General features: G+C 40.5%; 2 protein-coding genes across 3 annotated transcripts; both read left to right on the forward strand.

The window, feature by feature from the left end:
- Positions 1-320: 320 nt before the first annotated feature.
- On the forward strand, positions 321-6527 carry tmem106a (transmembrane protein 106A). 2 transcript variants are annotated; one of them, XM_008437387.3, is made up of 8 exons: positions 321-583; positions 2213-2432; positions 2653-2716; positions 2804-2957; positions 3856-3996; positions 4393-4436; positions 4567-4620; positions 6141-6527. In XM_008437387.3, exons 2-8 carry the CDS (start codon positions 2267-2269, stop codon positions 6250-6252), a joined length of 735 nt encoding a protein of 244 aa, XP_008435609.1. In that variant the 5' UTR covers positions 321-583; positions 2213-2266; the 3' UTR covers positions 6253-6527. The 2 variants fall into 2 exon arrangements, with proteins under 2 accessions (XP_008435609.1, XP_008435608.1); XM_008437386.3 differs by having other exon boundaries at positions 330-583; positions 2258-2432.
- Positions 6528-7821: 1294 nt separating this feature from the next.
- arl4d (ADP-ribosylation factor-like 4D) lies at positions 7822-10838 on the forward strand. The gene is made up of 2 exons (XM_008437388.3): positions 7822-8010; positions 9500-10838. The coding sequence occupies exon 2, from the start codon at positions 9611-9613 to the stop codon at positions 10214-10216; it is 606 nt and encodes a 201-aa protein (XP_008435610.1). The 5' UTR covers positions 7822-8010; positions 9500-9610; the 3' UTR covers positions 10217-10838.
- Positions 10839-22946: the final 12108 nt, after the last annotated feature.

Genomic DNA, 22946 nt, shown 5'->3' on the forward strand with positions numbered 1-22946 from the left:
CTTGGCTTTGGTTAGTTATATAGCACATTTAAGCACGACTTAAATGTGCTTTTAAGTTTTCCACAGTCCTGCACGCAGAAAAACAAATGACAGTAGTTACAACATAAAAGAAAATACAATCACAGTAGAAATAGAAACACAAAAAGCTCAACAAACGAATCTGCCGCACTGTATTAAAAGCCAGCAGCGAGTACAAATATGTTTTAGAAAGTGGCTTAAAAACACAAAGAACTGAACCAAAAGAATTAAAAATATTTTATTTTTTGCTTTTCTTTTCTTTTCTATCCAAAGGGGATTGGGGGGGATATCGCGCAATCTCCCATACTTAGTGGCGTAACACTGTTAAGTACACAAGGAAGAAAAAGTCGACAACTCAACCCCCATGTGATTCTGCTCTTCACATACAGGAACTGAGAAGTAGGAAGTTATTTCTCCTTTGCTGTTTTTGTTGTGTGTTGACGCAGCAAAGAAGAAAATAAAGCACTTTCAATGCGGCGTTTTAAAGGAGAATTAACACAGCAGACATTTTATAAATTCACTCTGGATACCAGCTGGAATTAGAAGCAGCAGCCAAGTTGCGAAGGTAAGGGCGATGGTGAATAAGAGTCCGTCTTGTTAAAAGAAAGTCATGTTTGTATGCAGCTGGTGGGAGATCATATGCTCAATATGCTCATCTAATCAGCATATGAGCCTGATTGGGACAGGTGTCCAGACATTTTTAATGGGTGGTGCGGTTTCTTCGAATCAAACATGTCTTTATAACATGGAATATGAAAGGACCATTACTCTTGCTGTTTTTAGGCTAGCTAACATTCCTGAAGTTCCTATCATTTTGTGTCATGTATACTCCTCAACAGAATAACTGCAGATAAAATACACGAGAACTATTTGAACTCTGGTACAGTACAAGTAAAAAGCTTTGTTTCAGTCAACTTGTCTGTTTTATTTACTTGTCAGTAAAATTGACTAATTTATATACGTTTATGAAGATATAATACAGATAGAAGAGAAACTAATTATCAATAGAGGGGGAATGGAGCCCATCTCCAGTGGGTATTGGACGAGAGTTGGGGTTGTCAGTCCATCCTAGATTAACACAGATTTATTTAATCTATGCATTGGTTATTTTTGAGATGGGCTGTTGCTCAGGGTGATATTAAAATGGGGCGGTGCACACATGTAAGACGAAAAAATATAACTTAAAGTTGTACATGCCACATTTTTTTAATTGCTTTTATGCATGTCCAGTCACTCCATACGATAGACTTCCTATCTCTAAGTGTTATTTTGGAGCTTAGTTAACCCTACATGCACTGGAATTCCTAGAGCGAACCTGTGAATGCACAGGGTGGGAGAAGGTTTGAATTCAATGCAGATAGACCGCATGCTGGGATTTGACCTAATTGCTAACCCCCGCCCCCCCAAAAAAACCCAACCAGCAACACTGCTATCAACTGCAGTCCACCTGAGACAAGATGGAACTAGCATTAGTTGCAATAACAGTTGCAGGTCTTTTAGAGTATGTCTTTACCAGCTTTGTGCATAGAGGCCAAAAGTTTTGACCTTCTTTGTTTCTTTGCAAAATAGCTCAAGCTTGGTCAGATTGAATGGAAACCATCAATGAGCATCTGTTTGCAAGATCTGCACAGTTTCTCAATAGGATTTTGGGTAGGGCCTTCGACTGGGTCATTTGACTTAAATCGTTCCGTCGTATCTCTAACTGTATGTTCAGCTCATTGCCGTGTTGGAAGGCGAACCTTTGTCCCACTCTGAAGTCTTTTGCTGATTTGGTCTGTAGTTAGCTCCATCCCCCTTCAGGTCAGACCCAGCTTCTCTCTCTGTACTAAGGAACAGCTTCCTCGCAGCATCTTGGTGTCACCGCCATGTTTCACAGTGGGTGACGTACATTGTTTTCGTCTATATGCCGTGTTTTGCATATAGACTATAAAGTCTGATTTTGTGTGATCAGAGACATTAAAGTATAAGGGGCTGAAAGCGAATGCATTTAAATTGGAGGAGAAAAAAAATTTTATCAGATAATTGAAGATTTAAACACGTGGCTTTGTCGATAAGATCCCTGGGCCCCTTCTGTGTCATAAGGTCTGACATGTGCTGAAGGAATGAGCTTTTATTGACGTTTAAAAGTTTTGTGGGGAAATCACTTTGAATAGGTAACCAGAGTAGGACCTGATGCAGCTGTTTTTTTTTTCAGTTACGTTTGTTGTTTGTCGTGCTTAAGCTGGACTTTGTCTGTCAGTAAAGGGTCATGGCGCCACCGGGGCACAGTAGTGGGAGAGGAGTGGATCCTGAAATAACAAAAAAAATGGAGAACTCAAAAAACGTCAAGCAGGTTCCTCAGTACGGCAGCATTAATGGAAGCTCCTCTAGCGACAGCTGCCCAACGTGCAAAGGCACCGGACGAATTCCCCGAGGTTGGTCTTGCTCTTCTGAAAAAAAAAAACTGTCTTTGTTCTGTTATTTTATGTTTCTTGCTGTAGCTCTCTGCATTTGAAATACTGATCTACACATGGCTTTCATTTCCCTTTCCTCAACAAAGGAAACCATAACTGTTTTGGTGCTTTCATTTCTCCATTGTGTCCAGTAAAAACAAAACTTTTTTTTTTTTCTTTTTCCTTATTGTTGTACCGACAGGCCAGCAAGATCAGCTCCTGGCTGTAATACCATGCAACGATGTGCGGCTGCAACCCAGACGCACGTATGTAAAACACAGTTTAAATGTTTCGGCGTTGGGTTCAGGGACGCTTATTCAGGGATGTTAATGAAGCCCGTTTTTGGATTTCAGGAAGCTGTATGTGTGCATCTCCATGGGTTTGAGTATTTTGCTCTGCTGCCTGATCCTCTTTTTCTTCTTCCCGCGGAGCGTCACGCTCACGCCGGTGTCCGTGCTGTCAGTCATGGTCTACTTCACCCCGGACTCTGTCGAAATGGAGGTCACAGTAAGTGATGGTGACGACAATAAAACTCCACCCACCCACATTAACAAGAGAAAGGCAGATGTTTTTCTTTTTTTTTAAATACTGAAACTCGCATATAAGAAACTCGAGATTTATTATACACACAGAGGGTTATGATTCAAGTATTTATTTCTGATAGGAAGTTGATTTTCTGCGTGTCCGCTCATCAAACAACAAATACACAGGAATTACAGGAAAAAAAGAAAAAAAAACACTAACTGTATCAGCCAGCATCAAGGGCAATATTATTAGCAACATTACTTATGGTTTTATGTTGTTAACCACAGCAGCAGGTGTAAAAGAGACTTGCAGTCTCTTGGTCTTCTCTGCAGGCACTTTTAGCTTTGTGACCTCAGAGAAGCAGCTGAAAATCTCCAAGAAGAGCATGGTGTGAACATGACATAACAGAGGTCGCCTTCCTCAGCACCTGCCTGCTGTTGAGAATAGGTTAAGTTTGACAAAACGGGGAACAGGGAAATGTGAAGTGCTTAAACATTTGTTTATGAACAGCTGCTCTAACTTTAGATTTGATAAAACATGGTTGACCAGCAGCTGCAGGTTCCCCACACTTAGCCTTCCTTTAGACAATGGTTTCCAAAGCATACACTGCGCTTCATTTTCTTTTCTATAAATAAGTCTGAATGGTGTTTTCCTACACCAAAGCTTACTGTAGCTAAATTTCCAATCCATTATCTAAACATGCGCCACGCATACTTCTCAAGTTCTTACATTTTTAAGGTTTATGTCAGATAGACGGCGTGGAAGGCATTCACATGACAGACAGCAGGTGTTATATGGTGGGCAAAGTCCTGACACTTTTATGGCTGTGCAAAACTTGTCCCAGTTTCCCCTCACTGACTTGCATGGTTTTCTGCTCTAGAATCTCTTCAACATGACCAACGAGAACTTTGTCCCGGTTCAGATCGCTGAGTTCTCCATGCAGGGTGTGGTTAATGAAATTGTGGTGGGTCATACCAAAATAGCCAACATGACGGCCATAGAGTCTCGATCGAGGAAACCGGTGAGTCTCACCCAGGCTAAAAGTGCTAGTGATACACAGTGGCATACAAAAGCATTCATTCCCTTTTGCTCACGTTAAATACAACAAACCTGAGTGTATTTTATTGAAACCATACAAAACATGACCTTGCAAAAGCACATGCGGCGGGGTCAGTCCAGTGGACCCTGTCTTTTAAGACTGTGGGAGAGTTAAAGAAAAAAATAAATAAATAAAATATATTTAAGTTGGTTGCACTGAAAATCTAATTTAAAGGGTTTAAACACAAAAACAAGATATTGGGGAAAATCCCAATAAGCTTCGCTGACGATTGTGTCAATTCAGAGGACGACGAATACTTTTTGCAAGGTCCTGTATTTGTCTCACAAGTTTCTTACCTGCTTGTTGGTTTTTTTGCAGTACACCGTTCAAATCAACCTGCCGCTTACAGACCAGGGCTTCAAGTAAGAACAAAACATTGATTATCACCACATTGCAGAAACATTTGAAGAAAAGTCTCAATCTGCGCCCACTTTTTCTTGTCTGAATGTGTGGATTCAGCAGATGTCACCGCTTTACGTTTGTCTCTTTCAGCAATTACTGCAAGTCAACTACCATCAAGATCCACACGCTGTTCCTGAAGCTGCAGTAAGTCTCAATCTCAATGTCAAAATCAACCCAAAGAGGCAGCCTAGTCAGCTTATCTCAAAAACCGCAACGCTTCTCTGCAGCTGTGTGACAAACCGCAGCCACAAAAAAGGGGCCAGTGTAGATGAAGTTCCTATCTTCGAATCCTTAAATCTGAAATGTTGTCTTCAGAAAGCATGCAAGGACAGTGTGACTCGGTGTTGCTTTTGTTTTTTTTTTTGTTTTTTTCAGAAATCAGGGAAGGGTGAAAAAATATCTGAGCCACAAAATCATGGTTGGCATTTTTACATTTCTCTTCTGTTTTGCCCTGGAGGGGAAAAAAAAAGACCACTTCTGCTTTTCTATTTAGCAGAAGCATTTTACCACAAGTCACCTTTCGTGCGAGTTTCAGAAGCAAACACTTACATCAAATGTAAATGAGCAGTGGAGAATGAGAAAATATTTTTCTTTTATCTTAATAAATATAATAATCATATGAAAACTGCATTTTGTATATAACTGGCCTATGTTTTCACGTTCTCAAACATTTTCATTGGAGAAAAGTGAAAACCGAAGAAATTAAGAAGGTGTACTTTTTCTTTTTGACTTGAATTGCTGAGTAGGGGTGTAACTGTACACATTCGTACCAGAAATATCAAAGCAAATTATCAAATACATAGTGTTGATTTATATCTGAACACATGCAATGTGTTTTATCCAAACTTAACTGGCCCTGTGCAACATATTAATCAATTCAGGAATTAACTATGACGAGCTATATTCTTTTGATTTCTCCTTTTACTATGTACACTTAGACCCAATTGCTGCCTGTTTTGTAGATTTAAGAAATAACCTTTGTAGTACCTGTCGGACAACATGAAGTGGACCACAATTTCTCAAATAAAAAAAAAAGACATCATTCCCTAATGTAAAGAAATTCAAGAACAAATGAGAGACAAAGTAATTTATGTGTATGCAGTCAGGAATGGTCACAAAGCCATTTGTAAGACTTTCGGACTCCATCCTGCCATAATCAGAGCCATTGTCCTCTACGGGGAAACAATGGAGCAGAGGTGAACCATCCCAGAAGTGGTCAGTCTGCCAAAATTACTGCAAGAGTCCATCAAAAACTGACCCAGGATATCAAATGCCACCAGCAGGTTCACCACTGAATTACTCAAGCAACAAATAGGTTGGATGCTTTGCAGTGACCTAGTCCAAGTCTGGACTTCAGTCCAATTAATACACGTGGGAAGATCTTAAACATTCTGTTAATGATTAAAGAAGGCTCCATTGTGGCTCAGTTAAAATAAAAAAAACCTGGATTTAGTCAGGTTATTTTTGTCTGTCATAAGCATTTCTGATGATTTAAAACTTTTAATTATGACCAAAAAAGAAAAAGCAGAAAAAGGATAGTTAAGGTGGCATACTTTTTCAAGACTGTCTATGCTCCGCTGTGATCAGTTTGATATGATTAAAATTATTCATTGATTGTTGATGTTCACGTTTTTGTTTATTTTTTTTCTCCCTTTTCCACCCAGAATAACCATGAATATAGCCTATCTGTCTCACACGGAGCAGCTTTCACAGGACGTTTTCGAGTACATTGACTGCGGGAATAATTCAACCATCCCACATCCTGTGAGATCATGAAATCCTCATTATAAACACAGGACCTGTACTTTTATCCTTGCAATATGTGATTTACTACTGTTAAAATGATATTATTATATTATTTTTAGCTGTCCTGTTTAATCAGTCACTACCATGTTAGAAATTAAGCACGTTGTTGCTTATAATAACTGTATATTTGATCACAGATTGCGTAAACTCCTGTTTTCTGTTGTTTTTTTAATTATGTTTTGTATTACAGAGTTGACCTCTGTTAATCCTGATTTCATTTGCACTTTATTAAACTCTGACGTTTATCCAACGTTTCCTTCCTTCTTTCTTTACTGTGATGCAATGCAAGAACATTGGTGTTTAATTTTTTATGAAGATAATCAAAAAATATTAGGAATTGCAGCCAAATTCGGCTGCAATTTGGTTCTGTTACTTAAGTGCACTTGCCACAAGGTGGAGCCAAAGCTACAGATAGCTCATGTGTACAATATTCTTTACTAAATTGCGCCGTTAAAGGTGTACATGGTGATCACTTTGGCAAAATATACCTGTATTTTTTTGTTTTTTTAAAATGCAGAAATCAAAATGTTTTTGTTTTTATTCTGCTGATGAGTATTAGAAATCCAGAACTGTTTGCTGTTTTAGACAAGTGTCACAATGGTTTCATTTGTGCCAATATAAGATGTGGAGTCTCACAGAGTTACATTAATACCACTTTATTTCTTATATAAGTATAACGTTTTTTTTTTCTCTACAGAATCTTTGTTCCCTGTATTTTTTTCCGTTGATAATTAATTTCTTTTGTACAGAAAAAACCTCATGCTTATCCTCTAAAATAACTTTTTAATGCATGTAAATTAATTAGATTTTCATTTTCATTATGAAAAAAGTGCTGTAAATCCCGTTCTTCCATGTACATTAAAACATATATAAAACATGGAGGTTTTATATAAAGATTTTTTTGTTCTGATTGAGGAAAATCTAAAACGGATCATATTTATGATCCGTTTCTAAAACGGTAAATAATTGTAAATCATTCTAAAATTAGAATGATTTACAAAAGTATTTCTAACCCTTGAACTTATTACAACACAAGCTTATATGTATGTTGTTGGAATCTTCGGTGACAGACTTAACACAAAAACGAGAGTAACTGAAATTTAAGTAAAATGGCTTTGTTTCTGAACATTTTAAAAACATATACTGCTTTTGTGTCCTTTTTGCTCTGAGGAAGCTTTCAGAAGTCTCCTATAGAGTGTGAAATTTAATCTATGTATTAACCTGAATATTCTATGACTATTAGCGATGAGACACAAACTGAATTTTTGGTTTCTCTTTTTGGTACATGTATAGCTCTTTGTTTCGTAAAAGTAGCATATCAATCTACACTCATCTCCACTGCAAAACAACGTGATGGAAGCATTACATCAATGTTTTTTTTCTTTCTGTATTTTAATTTCTTGTTATTTTTTTATCTTCATCAAACCAACTAATTGAAATATAAACCAGGCCATGTGGGCACCTCTGCTTGCCCTGCAGTTCATAGTTCTGGCCTGCAGGGGGCGCGGAACAACCCTCCAGGTGTCCGTGACGTCACTCGGGCAGAAGGTGGTGATCGCTTGAGAGTCTCCAGGATTCCTCAGTCAGAGAGGAGCAGCAGAGGGAGAGCCGACCGGACAGCTGCAACATACACTGGGAGAAAAAAAAAAACATTTATTTTTGTTTTGTTTTTCAGCTATGGCTATGTTTATCGCCTGTGGATGAACATTCCTCCCAGCATTTTATCAGGTATGGACGTTCGTAATTATTTTTGGTTTCAGCGCGAGCTCTTATTTTAAAGCTGGAAGTCGTGTTTGCGGCTTTAGCGTATAGAAAATACATGATAAACCGCTGAAGTTGTCTCGCTGATATTTTCGTGTTATAATAAGAATAAACAGGCACCTATCTGGATAAGGATGTTTTATCAGAAGAGATGAAGAAGACTGCTCTCCAACCTTCACAATTAATTTCAGTCAGGGGTCAAAATCATCAGATCAGAAACATGACAGTGCATTTTCTCTGCTTCTCCGCGTCTTCTCCATCACCCTCTTAGAAACTAACCCTAGACCGATCAATGTAGGGTCTGGAAGCACAGCACTGCCTTATTGTCCACTTGTAATGGCTGTAGGCTGTCCAGAAGCAGCTGTGTGATGGGTATCAGGATGTCAACAACAACCGGATTAGAGCTGCTGCTTCTGCTGCCGCTGCCGCGGCTTCAGTGAGCAAAGGGAAGCTGTGGATACATATTGCTTCCCCTGGATTGAAATCAATCAGCCTGGAGAAAAAGCCTTTCTGCTTTAACCGCCTTAAGAGGATTAGGCAGGGCAAATAAGACTCTAACACAACCACAGACGCCCAATTAACAGTTGTTTGGCTCTGTAATGTGGGACGGAATACTCAAATGGGTATTATTTCATATAGCTCAATCTCAATGGCATTATGGGTGAAGCCAGTTTGAGCTGAGCACTGCCTTGAAAGTATTCATACTACTTCCAACTGTTGCGCTCATGTCACGTTAGAACAGTGACCTTGTTGGGATTTGTCGTGAGACAGAAACAGAGAATACTGCGTGTGAAAAGGAATGAAAATTTCAGACATTGAAGGAAAACTATTGAATATTTTCGTATCCATATAAAAAAATACATGTATGCTATCTTGCTGCAATCTTAGCTTAGTCCTCTCAGGTATGTGCTTTTACGAAGTGAAATATTTGCTCTATCCTCTTTGCGAAATAGTTCAAAAGCCCACCTGGACTGAATGAAGGGAATCTATGAGCATACATTTTGTAATTCCATATGTGAGAATATGCCATTTTCACTTATAGACATGGTTTATTAATTGCGTAGTTACTGGGACTCAGTGGTTCCTCTGGGTTTCACTTAGCGGTGTCCAAGTGAAAATGTACCAAATCCACACTGCACTTTTCAGATTTTGTTTGTAAATACAAATTTGTATCTTTTTTTCCTTTATTTCTCACTTAATAATTTGTCATTGCAATGTAACACAGATAGACAAGGAAGATTTTAAAAATCACAGTAAACCTTGAGACCTTCGTTTTCTAGTTCAATGACACAGACTGATGTGATAAAGCTACATCAGATCTTGAATTCCTAAGTTTTCCGCTTTTGTCGTCTGTGTTTGACATTGAAATACTTCTCGCATTTCAAACAAAAAGAACTTATCTTCTCATTAAATGTTAACCAAGCTCTGTCTCTCTCTCTCTCTTTGCTTTGATAAGGTCTCTGGTCATCAACCAGCCCTGTTTGCCTGTGAGGAGCTGCAAGTGAGAAGGGATTAAGTCAGGAATCTGCCACCTCTTCACAGTGGGTGTGAATTCTCGGTCCGAATCATGGGGAACCAGCTGACTGATATTGCCCCCAACACGTCGTTCCTGCCAAGCTTCCAGTGTCTGCACGTGGTGGTGATCGGTCTGGATTCGGCTGGGAAGACCTCCCTGCTCTACAGGCTCAAACTGAAGGAGTTTGTGAAAACCATTCCCACCAAGGGCTTCAACACAGAGAAGATCAAGGTGGCAGTGGGGGCGTCCCGGGCCACAAACTTCCAGGTGTGGGACGTGGGCGGCCAGGAGAAACTCCGGCCCCTCTGGAAGTCCTACACCCGTCGAACGGACGGGATAGTGTTTGTTGTGGACTCCACCGAGCTGGAGCGTCTGGAGGAGGCCAAGGTGGAACTCCATAAGATCACCCGCACCTCCGAGAACCAGGGGGTACCGGTGCTGGTCCTGGCCAACAAACAGGACATGGACTCGGCCTTGTCCGTCGGCGAGGTGGAGAAGCTGCTGGCCGTGCACGAACTAGGCATCTACACGCTGTATCAAGTGCAGGGCTGCAGCGCTGTGGACGGACAGGGGCTGCAGACGGGCCTGGAGAAACTCTACGAGATGATCCTGAAGAGGAAGAAGACGGTGAAACACAGTCGAAACAGGAAGAGATGAACTCTCTGCTCAGGGATTGCCGACATAACCCCCTCCCCCCCGAGGAGATGCTCTCAGCATTGGGACACTTCCAGGCTTAATGAGCCTCGGAAAAAATAATGATTTGTGCCAACAGAATAAGACCATTTACAAACTGCCTTTCAGGGGTCAGCAGAAATGGACTTGCTCATAACACCAAAGCAGTATTGACTTTCTTGGTGGTGCAGTCGCTGAAAGCCGAGCTTAACGATTTGACATTGGCAGCAGTTAGTCATCACTAAGTGCTTGTTTAGGCCGGATTTAAAGACAATTTCCAACAAGAACCAACACATTTATATAGCAGGATTCTGGTGAAGAAATCCATCACCGGCTTTCACTGGAAGGCTGTTTTTATCCTCTCTGAAATATTTATCCAGTGCTTCAGTGTGCGTGCTGGACAGAAGGCAGATGTTCCCTAATAATGCGACGTGAAGCGGTGTTTTGTGGTTTCAGAGTATTAATAATTCACCTAAAGAAAGCACATTTCTGTCATCAGCACATGCAGATGTTAAGTTTCAGTTGCTTTTATTCAAGTGTTTATAAAAGAAATTGTACATTTTTGTAAATTTGGAGACTGAATAAATCTTAAGAACCGTATGAAAAATGCATTGTCACCATTTCGTTTTTAGGCGACCGTGAATGATTTATTTAAAAGCAAAAGAGTCGCACAAGCGAGATTATTTTTCAAAAACTCCTCAAGTAAGTCAATTCCTCTGCTATAGAGGGTGCGTGTAAGGTTACTGTGGTTGCAGCAGAGCATAAAGAAACTAATGAAACGGATATTTCCCTCTGGGATTAACTTGATCTGAAGGAGTCTCTGCGAAACTGCAGCTAACAAGAAATACATGCTGTTCTTTCACCATATTCACAAAATGTGCGCCCAATGACCATTTAGCCTTTAAAAGCCCTGAGTTATGGCCGTTTTTACTATTTGTGGTGCAGTAAACGAGGCCGTCACAGGGAGAACTGTGCCCTTCCCTTCCCCCACTGGAGACGAAACAATCCGTTTAGTTTGAGTCCCACCTTCTGTTGTCTGCCAACTGCTGACAGTGAAACTGCAACAATTAGTGGTCCAAATCTGTTGCCGTTTTTTTTTTTGTTGCTTTTATTATTGTGTTAATGTGCACCACCCAGGGCTGTTTTTAGCATTTAAAGAAATTAGGTTATTCTGAGTGAATAAATTAACAGCAGTTAACTTTTTGGTTGTTAAAGATGTTGTTGTTTTTTCTCTTGGCTCCAACTGACTGGGGTTTATGGTTAAAAAGTACTGGGCGTTAAAGTATCAGACTAGCTATTTCAAAGTAGTGTTACTCGAACCTGTAAAAGATGTAAATGAAAACACTTTTCCTAAAAACAAAACTAGGACCCCCTTTTCTGCTGCCAGACCCAATGTCTTACTATAGTAAGTTTAAAAAAAATGTACAAATAAATATCTGAAAAGTGCGACATGCTTTTGTTTTGAGCCAACCTACAGGCCTTCTCTGTCAAAAAGTTAGATTGCATGTGGAGCATCTGTGACCCTCAGTTTTCCAGCCTTGGCTCAGCAGTGCCAACCAAATCAATTGGATTTTGGTTGGCACTTGCACGATGCTATCACCTTCCTTCCACTTCACAATTACACTCTATACTGTGTTTGCCTATCTCAAAAAATTCCAGTCAAATGCATTGATGTCCCTGGTTGTTATGTCACAAAATGTGGAAAGAAATTCAAGCTTAGGGTTTCAGAGGATTTAAAGCAGAGTTTCTTTGGGGAAAATGACGGTGAAGTCCCTGATTAGAGCTGCAGAGGTTTATAAACCAGTCAAGGTAAAATGCATATTAGGAATTTAGAGACTGTGTGTTGTACAGAGACCAAAATGACCCATCCAGTAAGTTGTTGTCAACTTGAGAAATGTTGGAATAACATGAATCAAGGTGTGAACGGGGGTGAAACCAGATGAAGGAAGATGAAAGGACCGCATGCTGGTAGCTGCCACCTGGAACCGTCATCTCTGCTTGATGGTCCGTCCAGATTAACACACTGGTTCAGAATACCAGGAGCAAAAGGTATCACCAGCGGCTTCAGACATTCACAGAGTTTCACTTTTAAAGGGGACGTGAGCGCTATGAGACCCACTTTCTAGGAGGGAAAAAGACAGTACAGAAACCCTTACTGCTTGCTTGGCTCTCCTGTGCAATAATGGGTTTCTAAATGCCACATTTCTCATTTGATGTCACACAAAAACACCGGTACCTGTAGCAGGTCTGGAACCGCATTCAGAGATGGGATGTCTAGTTGTAGAAAATAAAAGGCTAGACATTTTAGACCAAAATGTGTGTGTGTGTGTGTTTGTGTACGTGTGTATATGTGGGTGCTGCGGCTTATTTTCACCTGACGATGATGCGATAACAGCTTGTTATCCAGTAGCATGCCTCCAGCTAGGCGTCCAGGAAGTCGAGCCACTTGCTCACACGTGACTGCAGCGAGGCACAACACTTAGAGAGGCCCAGAAAAGCACGCACATATTTTAACTTCTGTGACCTCCTTGTGTTCTTTATTCACAGCGGTGAGCTTATTAGAAGTTTCAAGGGTGTCTTTTGCAGAATCATCTTGACACAGCAGCTGGTGCCGGAATAAATTTGCATTAAGATATGCCTCTTCCAACAGCCGAAACGCGCTGTGGACATTCGGAGGCATCAGTCAGATGAAGCTAAACACCCACATATTCGACAGTTGTATCTGTCCAGAATCAAGGTGTTGTTTTGTGTTTTTGCAGTATCTCAGCAAGCACTGGCACCAACCAGAAGAGCCACACGGCTCATTCCTACTTTACATTCTTTGAATGTTTCAGACAAATGCTGTGCAGACTCTCTGCTTTTTCTAGCTTGTAGACGTCGCAGACGTGCAAATGCTTAAGACAGAAGTTGAGAAACGCTACTGAGATTCAAAGGTTTGACCCAACCCAGATAATACACATAAACGGGATGGCAACTGTTTTGAAAAAAAATAGAATAAAATGTTTGTCTGTGCATGAGATAAGCAATAAAACTAGTTATTAGTGTTCGGGGCAATTACTTTTTAACACGGTATCATGGTGGCAATACCAAATAGAAACACCCAAACTTTACAGCAGATTCCAACCCAGCAGTCGTCGTGCAGCTCAAATCCCAACTGGTCACAACATTATTAAGCGGAGCAACAATGTTTAACAGCATTTTATTTATTGTCCTTATAATGAAACTGCAACCTGGGAACTCAGCACAGATCCAACGCTCATCCACACGACCACCCAGGTCTCACATGTAATTTTCTGTCTCCAAGGCAACCAGAAGTCAGCAGTCACTAAACGGTGACCTAAGAGGGCATCAGTGGGGGGTCATATTGCTTTTTTTGTGGCTGGGTGTCCAATCCAGCTGAGGTTACTGAGGGGGCAGGGAGATAAGGGAAAAGCAGCTCGAATCAATACTGAAAACCCGAGATTACCCTCTCATATTGTCTACTCTGCTCCTTTTCTTCTTTCTTTCTTTTTTTTTCTCTTATATCTGGATCTATCTGCAAGTGGTTGGCCTCTTTCAGCTTTGTGAAAGTTAATTTTTTTCTGGTTTGGTTTGCTCCACCGCTGTTCTGTTTTTAGCGTTATTGATGTCAACAATCGTAAAATACATCTACAATTTAAACACGCCGATTTTCTCGGCCTCCAAACCCAGGAACTGCTGTGCGTTTAGGGGAGGTTATTAGGTGCAGGGAAGATTTGGTCGTTTGTAGGAGAAAGCGAAGGTCTTCTGAGGGTTCACAAGGAACGGCGCTTGTAGGGGGGCTAGATTAGTTGCTTCACTCTTTTATTGAAAGGTTTTAAAGCTGTCACTTGGCCTTATTTCAGACTTGAGCCTGCAGGATTGAATAGATTGCAGAGGAAGCCGAGGCTTCAATTCTCTTACGCTTGGAGCTATAAACAAGGAGAGAAATAACATCAAGGCTGTATTTCTCAGCTTGACAGTGGGGTGGGCTTCTGCTTTTGTTGTGAATTTGAGAGGTAAACCTTGTGTGTAAGGTTTTCTCTTTATCGTCATTTTCTATGCATTTCAGTCGGTTTAATTTTCAGTGCAAATAGCAAATTTTTTAAATTATGTTTGGCCTTCGAGCGTCTATTTCAATTTTAGATTTAGAGCTGAGGAACAATTTATTGCTCATTGACGAGATGAGCAAACAATCTGACTCAAAATTTTATGGCATTACATAACCAAACCTTTTTATTAGACCCGCACTTCATGGTCTTAGTAGTGTTTCAATTAAAGCTATGTTTAGCATTTCAACAGCACATGGAGTACACATTTTGTCTCATCAGTGAGATTTTATGGGATAAACTAACAAAATGGGAGGAAAAAATAGACACTTTTCAGTTTTTGTTTGTGAATAACTGAAAAGTCTGAAATGTATGGCACGCATCGGTAATTAGCTCCCTTAATTCTGACGCCTCTAAATTAAATTTAGCACAGCCATTTGCCTTCAGTTGTCACCCCGGTGCATCAACTCCACCACGTGTCTGGTTTAACCTCAGTATAGAGACAGAAACTGTGTCATCCCACTCCTGGTTTAACCTTAAGACGATTAAGCACACACTTGTTTTTTCTGTAAAAGTCAAAGGCCTCCGTTCCTGTCTCCCACTCTGGGGAGACAGGTGATACTCCCCCCCCCCCACCCCCCAACCGCCCCTTATCCCACACTTAATTCAACAACAGATGAGGAAAAACCCATATGGAGCAGGTCAGCCGATAGAAGCTGTACCTGTCGGCCACCAGCGCTCCGTAATCCTGTTGCTGCTTAGAAGCAGGCAGGCCCCGGTAAGCCGCACCCCGAGCCGACTGGGAGCAAACACGCCGAGAGGTGATCGGAGCTGTTGACTTGTGACAGCGGGCGCATCTGCGAAAGTGCTGACGCTGAAAGTATGTGACTTGATTTGACGCGTCAAAATGATCTAGCATGTTACTGTTTCAGATTTACTTGTGTCTGTTCATAACTGCGACCTGGGCCGGGAGAAACGATGAGCAGTAACAGCTGTTAGGCTGTAAGCAGTCAGTACAATTGTGTTTTGACTTAAGCAATCCGACCCAAAACCCCAAATGTTTTGGTTCACAAATCTCAGAACCTTCTAAAGAGTCAACAATGAGCCATATTTAGAAACGTTCATTGTTCATTCTGTTCCTCCCATTCATACACGGCTTGATTTTCTCCCTTTCATTTTTTTTTTCTAGCTCCCAAACGTCTTTTAGGAAGATCAGAACTTTTACTCCACCAGGCTTTTGTTGATACCCCCCTGCTTGGAAAATCAAAATCAGACCTCCGTCTGATGGAGGACCCCTGCTCCGTGGCTCTCCTGTGAATGTAGCAGCACCAGCAGCAGCAGCAGCAAGTTGTTAAATCTTGAATGTAGAGAGCGAAGGAGCACATGGGACTGGAAGCGCTGCGCACGTGAGCTGCAGAGCTCGTGGCAAAGCATTCACTATTTGTGCTGAAGGAGTTTGCTTTTCCCTGCTTGTGATTGCAGCGTTCTACTTGATATGTGTTTCAGTTTCTATTAGGTCTAGGCGCCTCTGGGAAAGAAGGGGGGGAGTTTTGTTTGTTTTTTAATCAATGTGCTTTAAGATTTTTAAATATTTGCAGAATTCAGTCTCACGTAAGGATCTTTTTGATGTTGAAAAGCAGATTTAATATGTCTGCTCAAGGTCATTATTCCCCTTGTAGGATCCAGCGTTGTAGTACTCGAGATCGGTCTTGGTCTCGAGACCATTTTTTTGATGGTCTCGGACTCTACCGCATTTGGTCTCGGTCTTGTCTCGGTTCCGGGCGCTGAGGACTCTGCATTTTATTTCAAGACCAGTCAAGACCGCAACTGTGAAAATATCACTAAACGTACAGCATACTGTCCAGTTTATTTGTTAACATCGTTGTTTTCAGTGGATGCAAAACGCACAGATTAAAATCCAAGCAATAATCATGTTTCTGTTACTCCCTTCTCCTCTCCCCACCTTTCACTCGCGCGCGGCACTCTGAGACATGCGCAGTGGTTTCCTCTGAGCGGCAGAAGTGCCTGTCTAATCGTCAGTAATGGAATAGCGCTGCATAAATCGTCAAAAATCCGATGGCCACACCTAACTCAGCAGCGCTTCGCTTTCACAGACGGTGGGGACTACGTCTAACTTTTTTCGTCACTTAGAAAAGAAGCTTAAAGAAAGGTAAGCTCCGTTGACGTGACGTTAGCAAAGCTAGCTGTACAGAGACATATAAGCATTTGTGATGAAAAAAAGTTCTCACTCACTGTGGTGTTGACTGACTATATGGGACAACGATGTGTCCAAAAGTCCGCAATATAGTGATGTGGCATTCAGGAACAGTCCGATTCTTCTGAACCACTCTTTACTTAGAAAATAGGACTGGAGTGTCACTGAGAGCCGTTCTTTGTTCTTGTAATGCTCTGCGTACACTGCAGAGCATTACATATCATTATTTTATGTAATTATGTACATTGATATTTTTTTAATTAACAAATAAATAAAGCACAAGAACAAAAGAGCACGCAGAGCATGCACATTGCTCTATGATTGTTTTCGTTCAAAGTGGCAGCTGTAATGTGTGCCATGGTGTCAGGCTACCTGGCTTCATGTAGCCAGAGAGAGGGTGAAAACAGTCACGGTGAGCGCCTTGTGCTTGGTTACTTCTTGCTTATTGCTCCTTGGTCAGTGTTCATAGTTGAGCGTTATTTACCGTCAGGGCTTTGCCTCAATTGCTATGTTTAATGGTGCAGATAGTGATGGTTTCTGACATATAAGCAATATGGGCAAACACCCAGGGCGTTATCTTTTTAGGGATGGCACGAGACCACCGCGGATTGTAGCACAAAGATGGAAGCAAAGCAGAACTTAATATTGGTAAAATTTATTAAGTATTTAATATCTAGGTGTTCTTATGGGAATATGGATCTTTGAGATCAATTTGAGAAGCAATTTTGATCAGATTTCACCATTTTATTGTGTCCTGTAGCACGGGGCGGGGCGCTGGTCTGGGTCTTGACTCGGTCTCGACTTCCCTCGGTCTTGGTTTTGACTTAGTCTCGGACCCTAAAAGTCTTGGTCTTGTCTCGGTCTCGATACGCTCTGGTCTTGGTCTTGGTCTAGGGTTAGTCTTGACCACAACACTGGTAGGATCACAGACAGAATAACTATATTGCATTTTCTCCAAGCTTTCAGTCTAATTTATTTTTTTATTTACTTTTTTGCCGTGTTTAGATTTGCAAATAAAGCTGTCTAACATAAATTTTTTGAAGAAGTACAGGTATTTTCCAAATTCACCTATCTGAGACACACCTATTAAAACAGGAACAACACCAAATACAAGAGGCAAGATGTTTTTTGTAAAGGCACCATCACCGAGTTGTTTGGGAGATTGCTTTTTTTCTCCACAAAAACTGTAATTCAGTGTGGTGAAGTACTTTGAGACTGCATGGGCTCACCGCAGAGCACAAGAGTTCATACTGACTGGCTTCTTCTCTCAGGATAAACCACAGTACAAACATTCACTTTATGAACTCAAGTCTGAATTAGAGACTTTGATCTCACTGTTAAGTGGCCATTATGCAGTGACTTTGATATTCAACATCTGCTCAGCCTTTCTTTTTTTTCTGACATATTGCTCAATTTCAGACACAGAAATAAATAAATATTGTAAACTAAAAGCTAAAATACAATAGGGAAGAAGAAGAAGAAGGGGAAACTATTGCTAAATAGGGCTGCTCAGGAGAAGAGCACACAGGTTGGATTTGGTTTGCAAAATGACCTGAAATTGTAGTGTGGAAACATTGCAAGGGGAGGAACCCATGCGAATGAGATCTGGTATTTGGGTCTTCCAAACGAGCCACCCGTAGTGGGCCTTTTGTTAATTCCAGTCATGCTGCAGTCTTTAACAAGCCATCATGGGGCTCCTTTTGTTTCTGTTTCATGTTAATCCAGTAAAGATTTTACTGTTGAGTGTTCTCCCCCCCAAGTGGATGACAAAAAGGCAAAGCTGAGGAAAATTTCAGTTCTTCAGTGGCCATGACTGTAAACAACGACCCATAAAGTGTTGCTTATATCATAACAGAAGACATGTTCATTGACTCAGATCAAGCTTCAACTTGAATCTGATTGCTCTTTAATACAAAGCACTTTGAATTGCCTTGTTGCTGAAAATGAGTTATATAAATGAAATGACCTTCCTTACCTTTACCTTGAAGCTGGTCTTACAAGGTTTTTACTCAACTTACCCAGCTTTACTGATGGTCCAAAAACACACACGTTAGCCTCACTGGTGATTCTAAATTGGCCATTGTCTTTGTGTGTGTTTGTGTGTGTATGAGTGCTTGTCCAGTGTCTTTACCTGGTCATGTTGTATGCTGACTCCTGGTGTTTAGCTACTACAGATAGGCATCAGCACTCCCACTCAATTACCATGACAAATAATAAGTGTGTATCAATCAATCAATTAATCTTTTTTTTTTTGTATAGCACATTTCAGCAACAGGGTATTTCAAAGTGCTTTACATCATAACAAACACAAAAACACAAAGTCATACAACACAGAATCAACAATCAAAACATGACATTAAGTCAAGTGCCATCGTTAAGTTTGTAATTGATTATGTTTCAAATACAGCTACAAATATACCAGTGGATGGATGGATGGATGGATGGATGGATGGATGGATGGACGGACGGACGGACGCTGTATTGTTGGTTTAAATTACATTCCAAAGTAAAATATTGAAGGAACACTTCTTGTCTTGAATCTTTGCATAAAGCCTAAAACACCCTGCACCCGCTAGTTAGTCAAGGTCATATTAAAAACAAGAGGGAGCGGAATACAAATACATGCTACACTTTTTTTGATTTTTATTTGTTTTTAAAGATATTTAAGAACCTTGTATTATTTTACTTCCATCTCACACTTATGGACCATTTTCTGTTGGTCTAACAGAACTAAGACTGACACATCAAGACATGCAGAAAGGTGACACATACTGTGTCGAAATTTCACTTTGGCACAAGAGAGTTCACAGATTTGTGAAGAACTGTGACAATGAACTCCTAAAACAAGTTGATGACAGGTTGTGCAATATTATTATTAGTATTTTTTTTTTACTCAAGTCAAGTCAAGTCAAATTCTTTACACAATAAATATGGCCTGACATTTAGCTGACTCAAAACAAACACTACACGGTGATAAATAGTACAGCAGCAAACATGATTATACATGAGGGACAGCACTTTATATAAGAAATAATTCCCACTAAATGTAGACAAATAAATATTTAAGAATAATAAAGAAGTACAGTGCTCTGATAAGTACATATAGTTAAAACCAAACATTTACATACTCTGTCTGTACATAGACATGTTCACACTGTAAATTTGCCTGTCAAAAAAAAAAAATCGCAGGCAAATACATTGATGTTTTGTGGCACAAACGTGACGGGACGTGAATATTTTTGCAAGGCACTGCATGACAACATCAAAGACTTCTTCGGCACATTGGTTCTGTGTGTGAAGTATGTTGGAGCAGTGTAAAGTCAGCCGGCAATTAAAAGTGACGTAGACAAACTCCTGCAGTGCAAATTTAATCCTGTTACAGTAGCCTTAAACTGGGAACGTTGCCAGGAATCACTGGTGGAATGAGACTACCAGGTCACAGAGAGCTTTAAATCCTGTCTAGACAGGAAAGCCCATGGATGGTAATACCCGGCATGTGCAGACCCACATGTGCTGCTCAGCTAAAAAAGAAAAGAAAAGATGAATGAAATGATCAACAAGGAGGATTACAACCTCCTTTGTTTTAGAAAGCAGTAGCACGAGCTTACTACCACAAATCTCTTTGTAAACTCTTGTCTGCTATGAATCATTCAAATAACACAATGTAAAACCTGGAAGTAAATGGAGGTAGTCTTTGTGCTCAAATAGAGAAAATAATAAAGAACAAAAAATAGGTACAAAGATTATGAGAATATAATGTTTATAAGAATATAAATGATGCTCCAACTGGTGTCAGGGAAAAAAAAACATATCAACCCTGAGCAACATCCAGAAAGTAGATCATATCACAGCAGTCCTTAAATCATTGAAGTGTCTTGCTGATTTTCTTTTCCAACCCAGAATGACCTGTGCTGTGTACATTACATGTCCTGTGTTTGTTTTTAGCCAGCTGGTGGCCTGCAGCTGTTTGTGTTTGCTGGTATTAACAGGTTTTGTTTTTCAGTCTGGATTGTTGAGATTTTTAGGCTTCTTGTTGCCCAGAAATCAACATGTATGTTGGAACATGCCCGACATACTTGGGCATGGTCTGATTCTCCTTAAGGGACAGATGCATGGTGGTTGGAGAGGTTGGTCTTGGTCCTGGACTGTGATGCTCCTTGTTTGGAGACTCAGTCTATGTGATGGTGCGGTGGTCATCTTGTGGGTGTTCTCTTGTGGTGGTTTGCCCTGGGTGTTTCATAGATTAATTTTTGGGAGCCTGGCTCAGGTGGCTCAGGTTCAGTATATTGATCGAGTCCAATGAGGCTATGTTAGTAGTTTGCTCTATCCTTGCACTGGCTTTTGAGGGGTTTTAGTTGATTGGGATGCAACAGTCAAGGGTAGACCATTTGGGAATGTGGGAACGTGTTGTCTAATGCTTTAGACAGGTGTTCTGGGCTGCATTTGGACATCTGTGGAGGCCACCAGTTCCTTACATGTGGTGAGGCCTGATATGGTATTGTTGGTGGACAGTGTTGGTTTTGGGGTGAGGTTACTCCTTGATCTCACGGGGATTTCTGGGATAGAGGATAGATGCTTTCTTTGGTACAGTTTGTGGGAGGACTGTTGGTTTACATGACTACTGTGAGGCCCACCCAGGGACCCGCTGGACTGTGGTGCTTGTCCACGTTTCTCTAGGTCTGCATTGTGTCTTGGCCCGTCTCCATTGTTGTATTTTCCCAAACTGCATTTGCAGACTATTGAGCTGCTCCAAGATGTGGTGGGAATTGACTTCCACCCTTTTGCACAAGCCTCCACACTTAAATTTCAGACAACCTTTGGCATAAATGTTCATATGTGTACAGGTTACAACTAGACTACAAAAAGACTTCCAAACATACATAAAAACAAATTTCTGCATTTTCAGGCTGTTTGTACAAAGCACTTATGCTTTTTCCAGTGTCATTTGTCATGTAAACTACCCTCTATTATTTGCCTTTTGCCTTTACTTTTTTTATATGTGATACCTTTTAATCCGATTCTTATAACATTGTCTACCTGTGTTCAAACTGCCTTATGTATCAATTATCCTATGCAAACAGATTTGATTTGCTGTCTGTGTCTCAGTTAAACTGAGAGAAGCACCAGTGATTTTATTTTCAGTCACATTGCTTGAATTTTGCAGCAGATGAAAGAGGATAAAAGAATAAGGTGCAGAGCTCTACTGGAATGAAACCAAGAACATTGTGATTATGGGTTGTGCTTCTCAAACCACTAAAGAGCACGGAGCTTTTTGTATTCATGGGAACCAACCATTTCTGCAAGCAGCAGATGAGAAGCACACATACAAAGTTATTTCACTAAACTGGACTGTCTGAATGTTTATGCAAAATGTATTCCTGTAATCTGATTCAATAAGTGAAATTTATACATTACAAAGGTCAGTACACACAAAGTCTAAAATCTAATTGGTCTTGCGTAGTATTCTCCAGTTTTCTGAGAAGCCTGATTTTGGGTTTTCATTTGCTGTAAACTTTAGTCATCAAAATTAACATATAGAAATGTTAAAGCATTTTGCTCTGAGTGCAATTAACCTATATAAACTGAAAGTCTGACCTTTTTAACTGAATTACTGAACATTTTGATCAGTCCAGTTTATTTAGATGCCCATGTAAGTAAGGCCAAAAATGTTATCCTGAAAATCCTGAAAGCTCGTCAGCACCAAACACACCTGGTCATTTTAGGAGGAATATTGCGTCGTTTTTCTAGTTCCTTCCAGCTTTTATTTTTCCTAGACACTGAAATAAACAGTTACCATTTCTTCCTTTCTCAATTTATCTTCCTGCTTCTTTGTTTTAACAATGAAACCGTTTTGATTTAGAGAAGAAAGAGATGCAACCTCCTTTGTCAATTGCCCGAAAAAAAAAAAAAAATCCTTGTCTCCATTACTGTAATAGGAGGCAAGGAAGAGGAAAAGAAAATGGAAAACCAGTGCATGAGTGCATTTTGCGGTATCTCCTGGGGTGCACATTTAAATCGCCCTGCATGTTGCAACTGATGGTCTGTAACTATGCTGAAGAGGCTGACCTAAAGGGCTTCCAGTGGATGTCTTTCATTAGGAACTTATCAAACGGGATTAGAGAAAAGAAAAGCCTCCAAGTAGCTGAGCAGCCTCTCATTCCGTCAGGGGTGCGGTGCAATTTGAGGGGAATTCAGAGGTTCTGAAACTGCAGCGCGTCTCTTGTTTTTACTCTGATGAATTTAAGGCAAGAAGGGACCACATTTAGCAATTCCATTCATTATTCACCAGCTGTGCAGCCCCAGCACACATGCTGGGTTTCAAAACATAACAGCTGCAAGAAAAGCCACTGGGAGCTTGGCAGGAAAATAAACTGGATATCTAAGATGTGGAATAAACAGAATTATTTCTCAGGCATTCGCATGTGGTAAAGTAAAATAAAAAAATACAAAAATC

The sequence above is a fragment of the Poecilia reticulata genome, chromosome 19 (assembly GCF_904066995.2).
Source record: "Poecilia reticulata chromosome 19, P_reticulata-male-v2, whole genome shotgun sequence".
Lineage (NCBI taxonomy): Eukaryota > Metazoa > Chordata > Actinopteri > Cyprinodontiformes > Poeciliidae > Poecilia > Poecilia reticulata.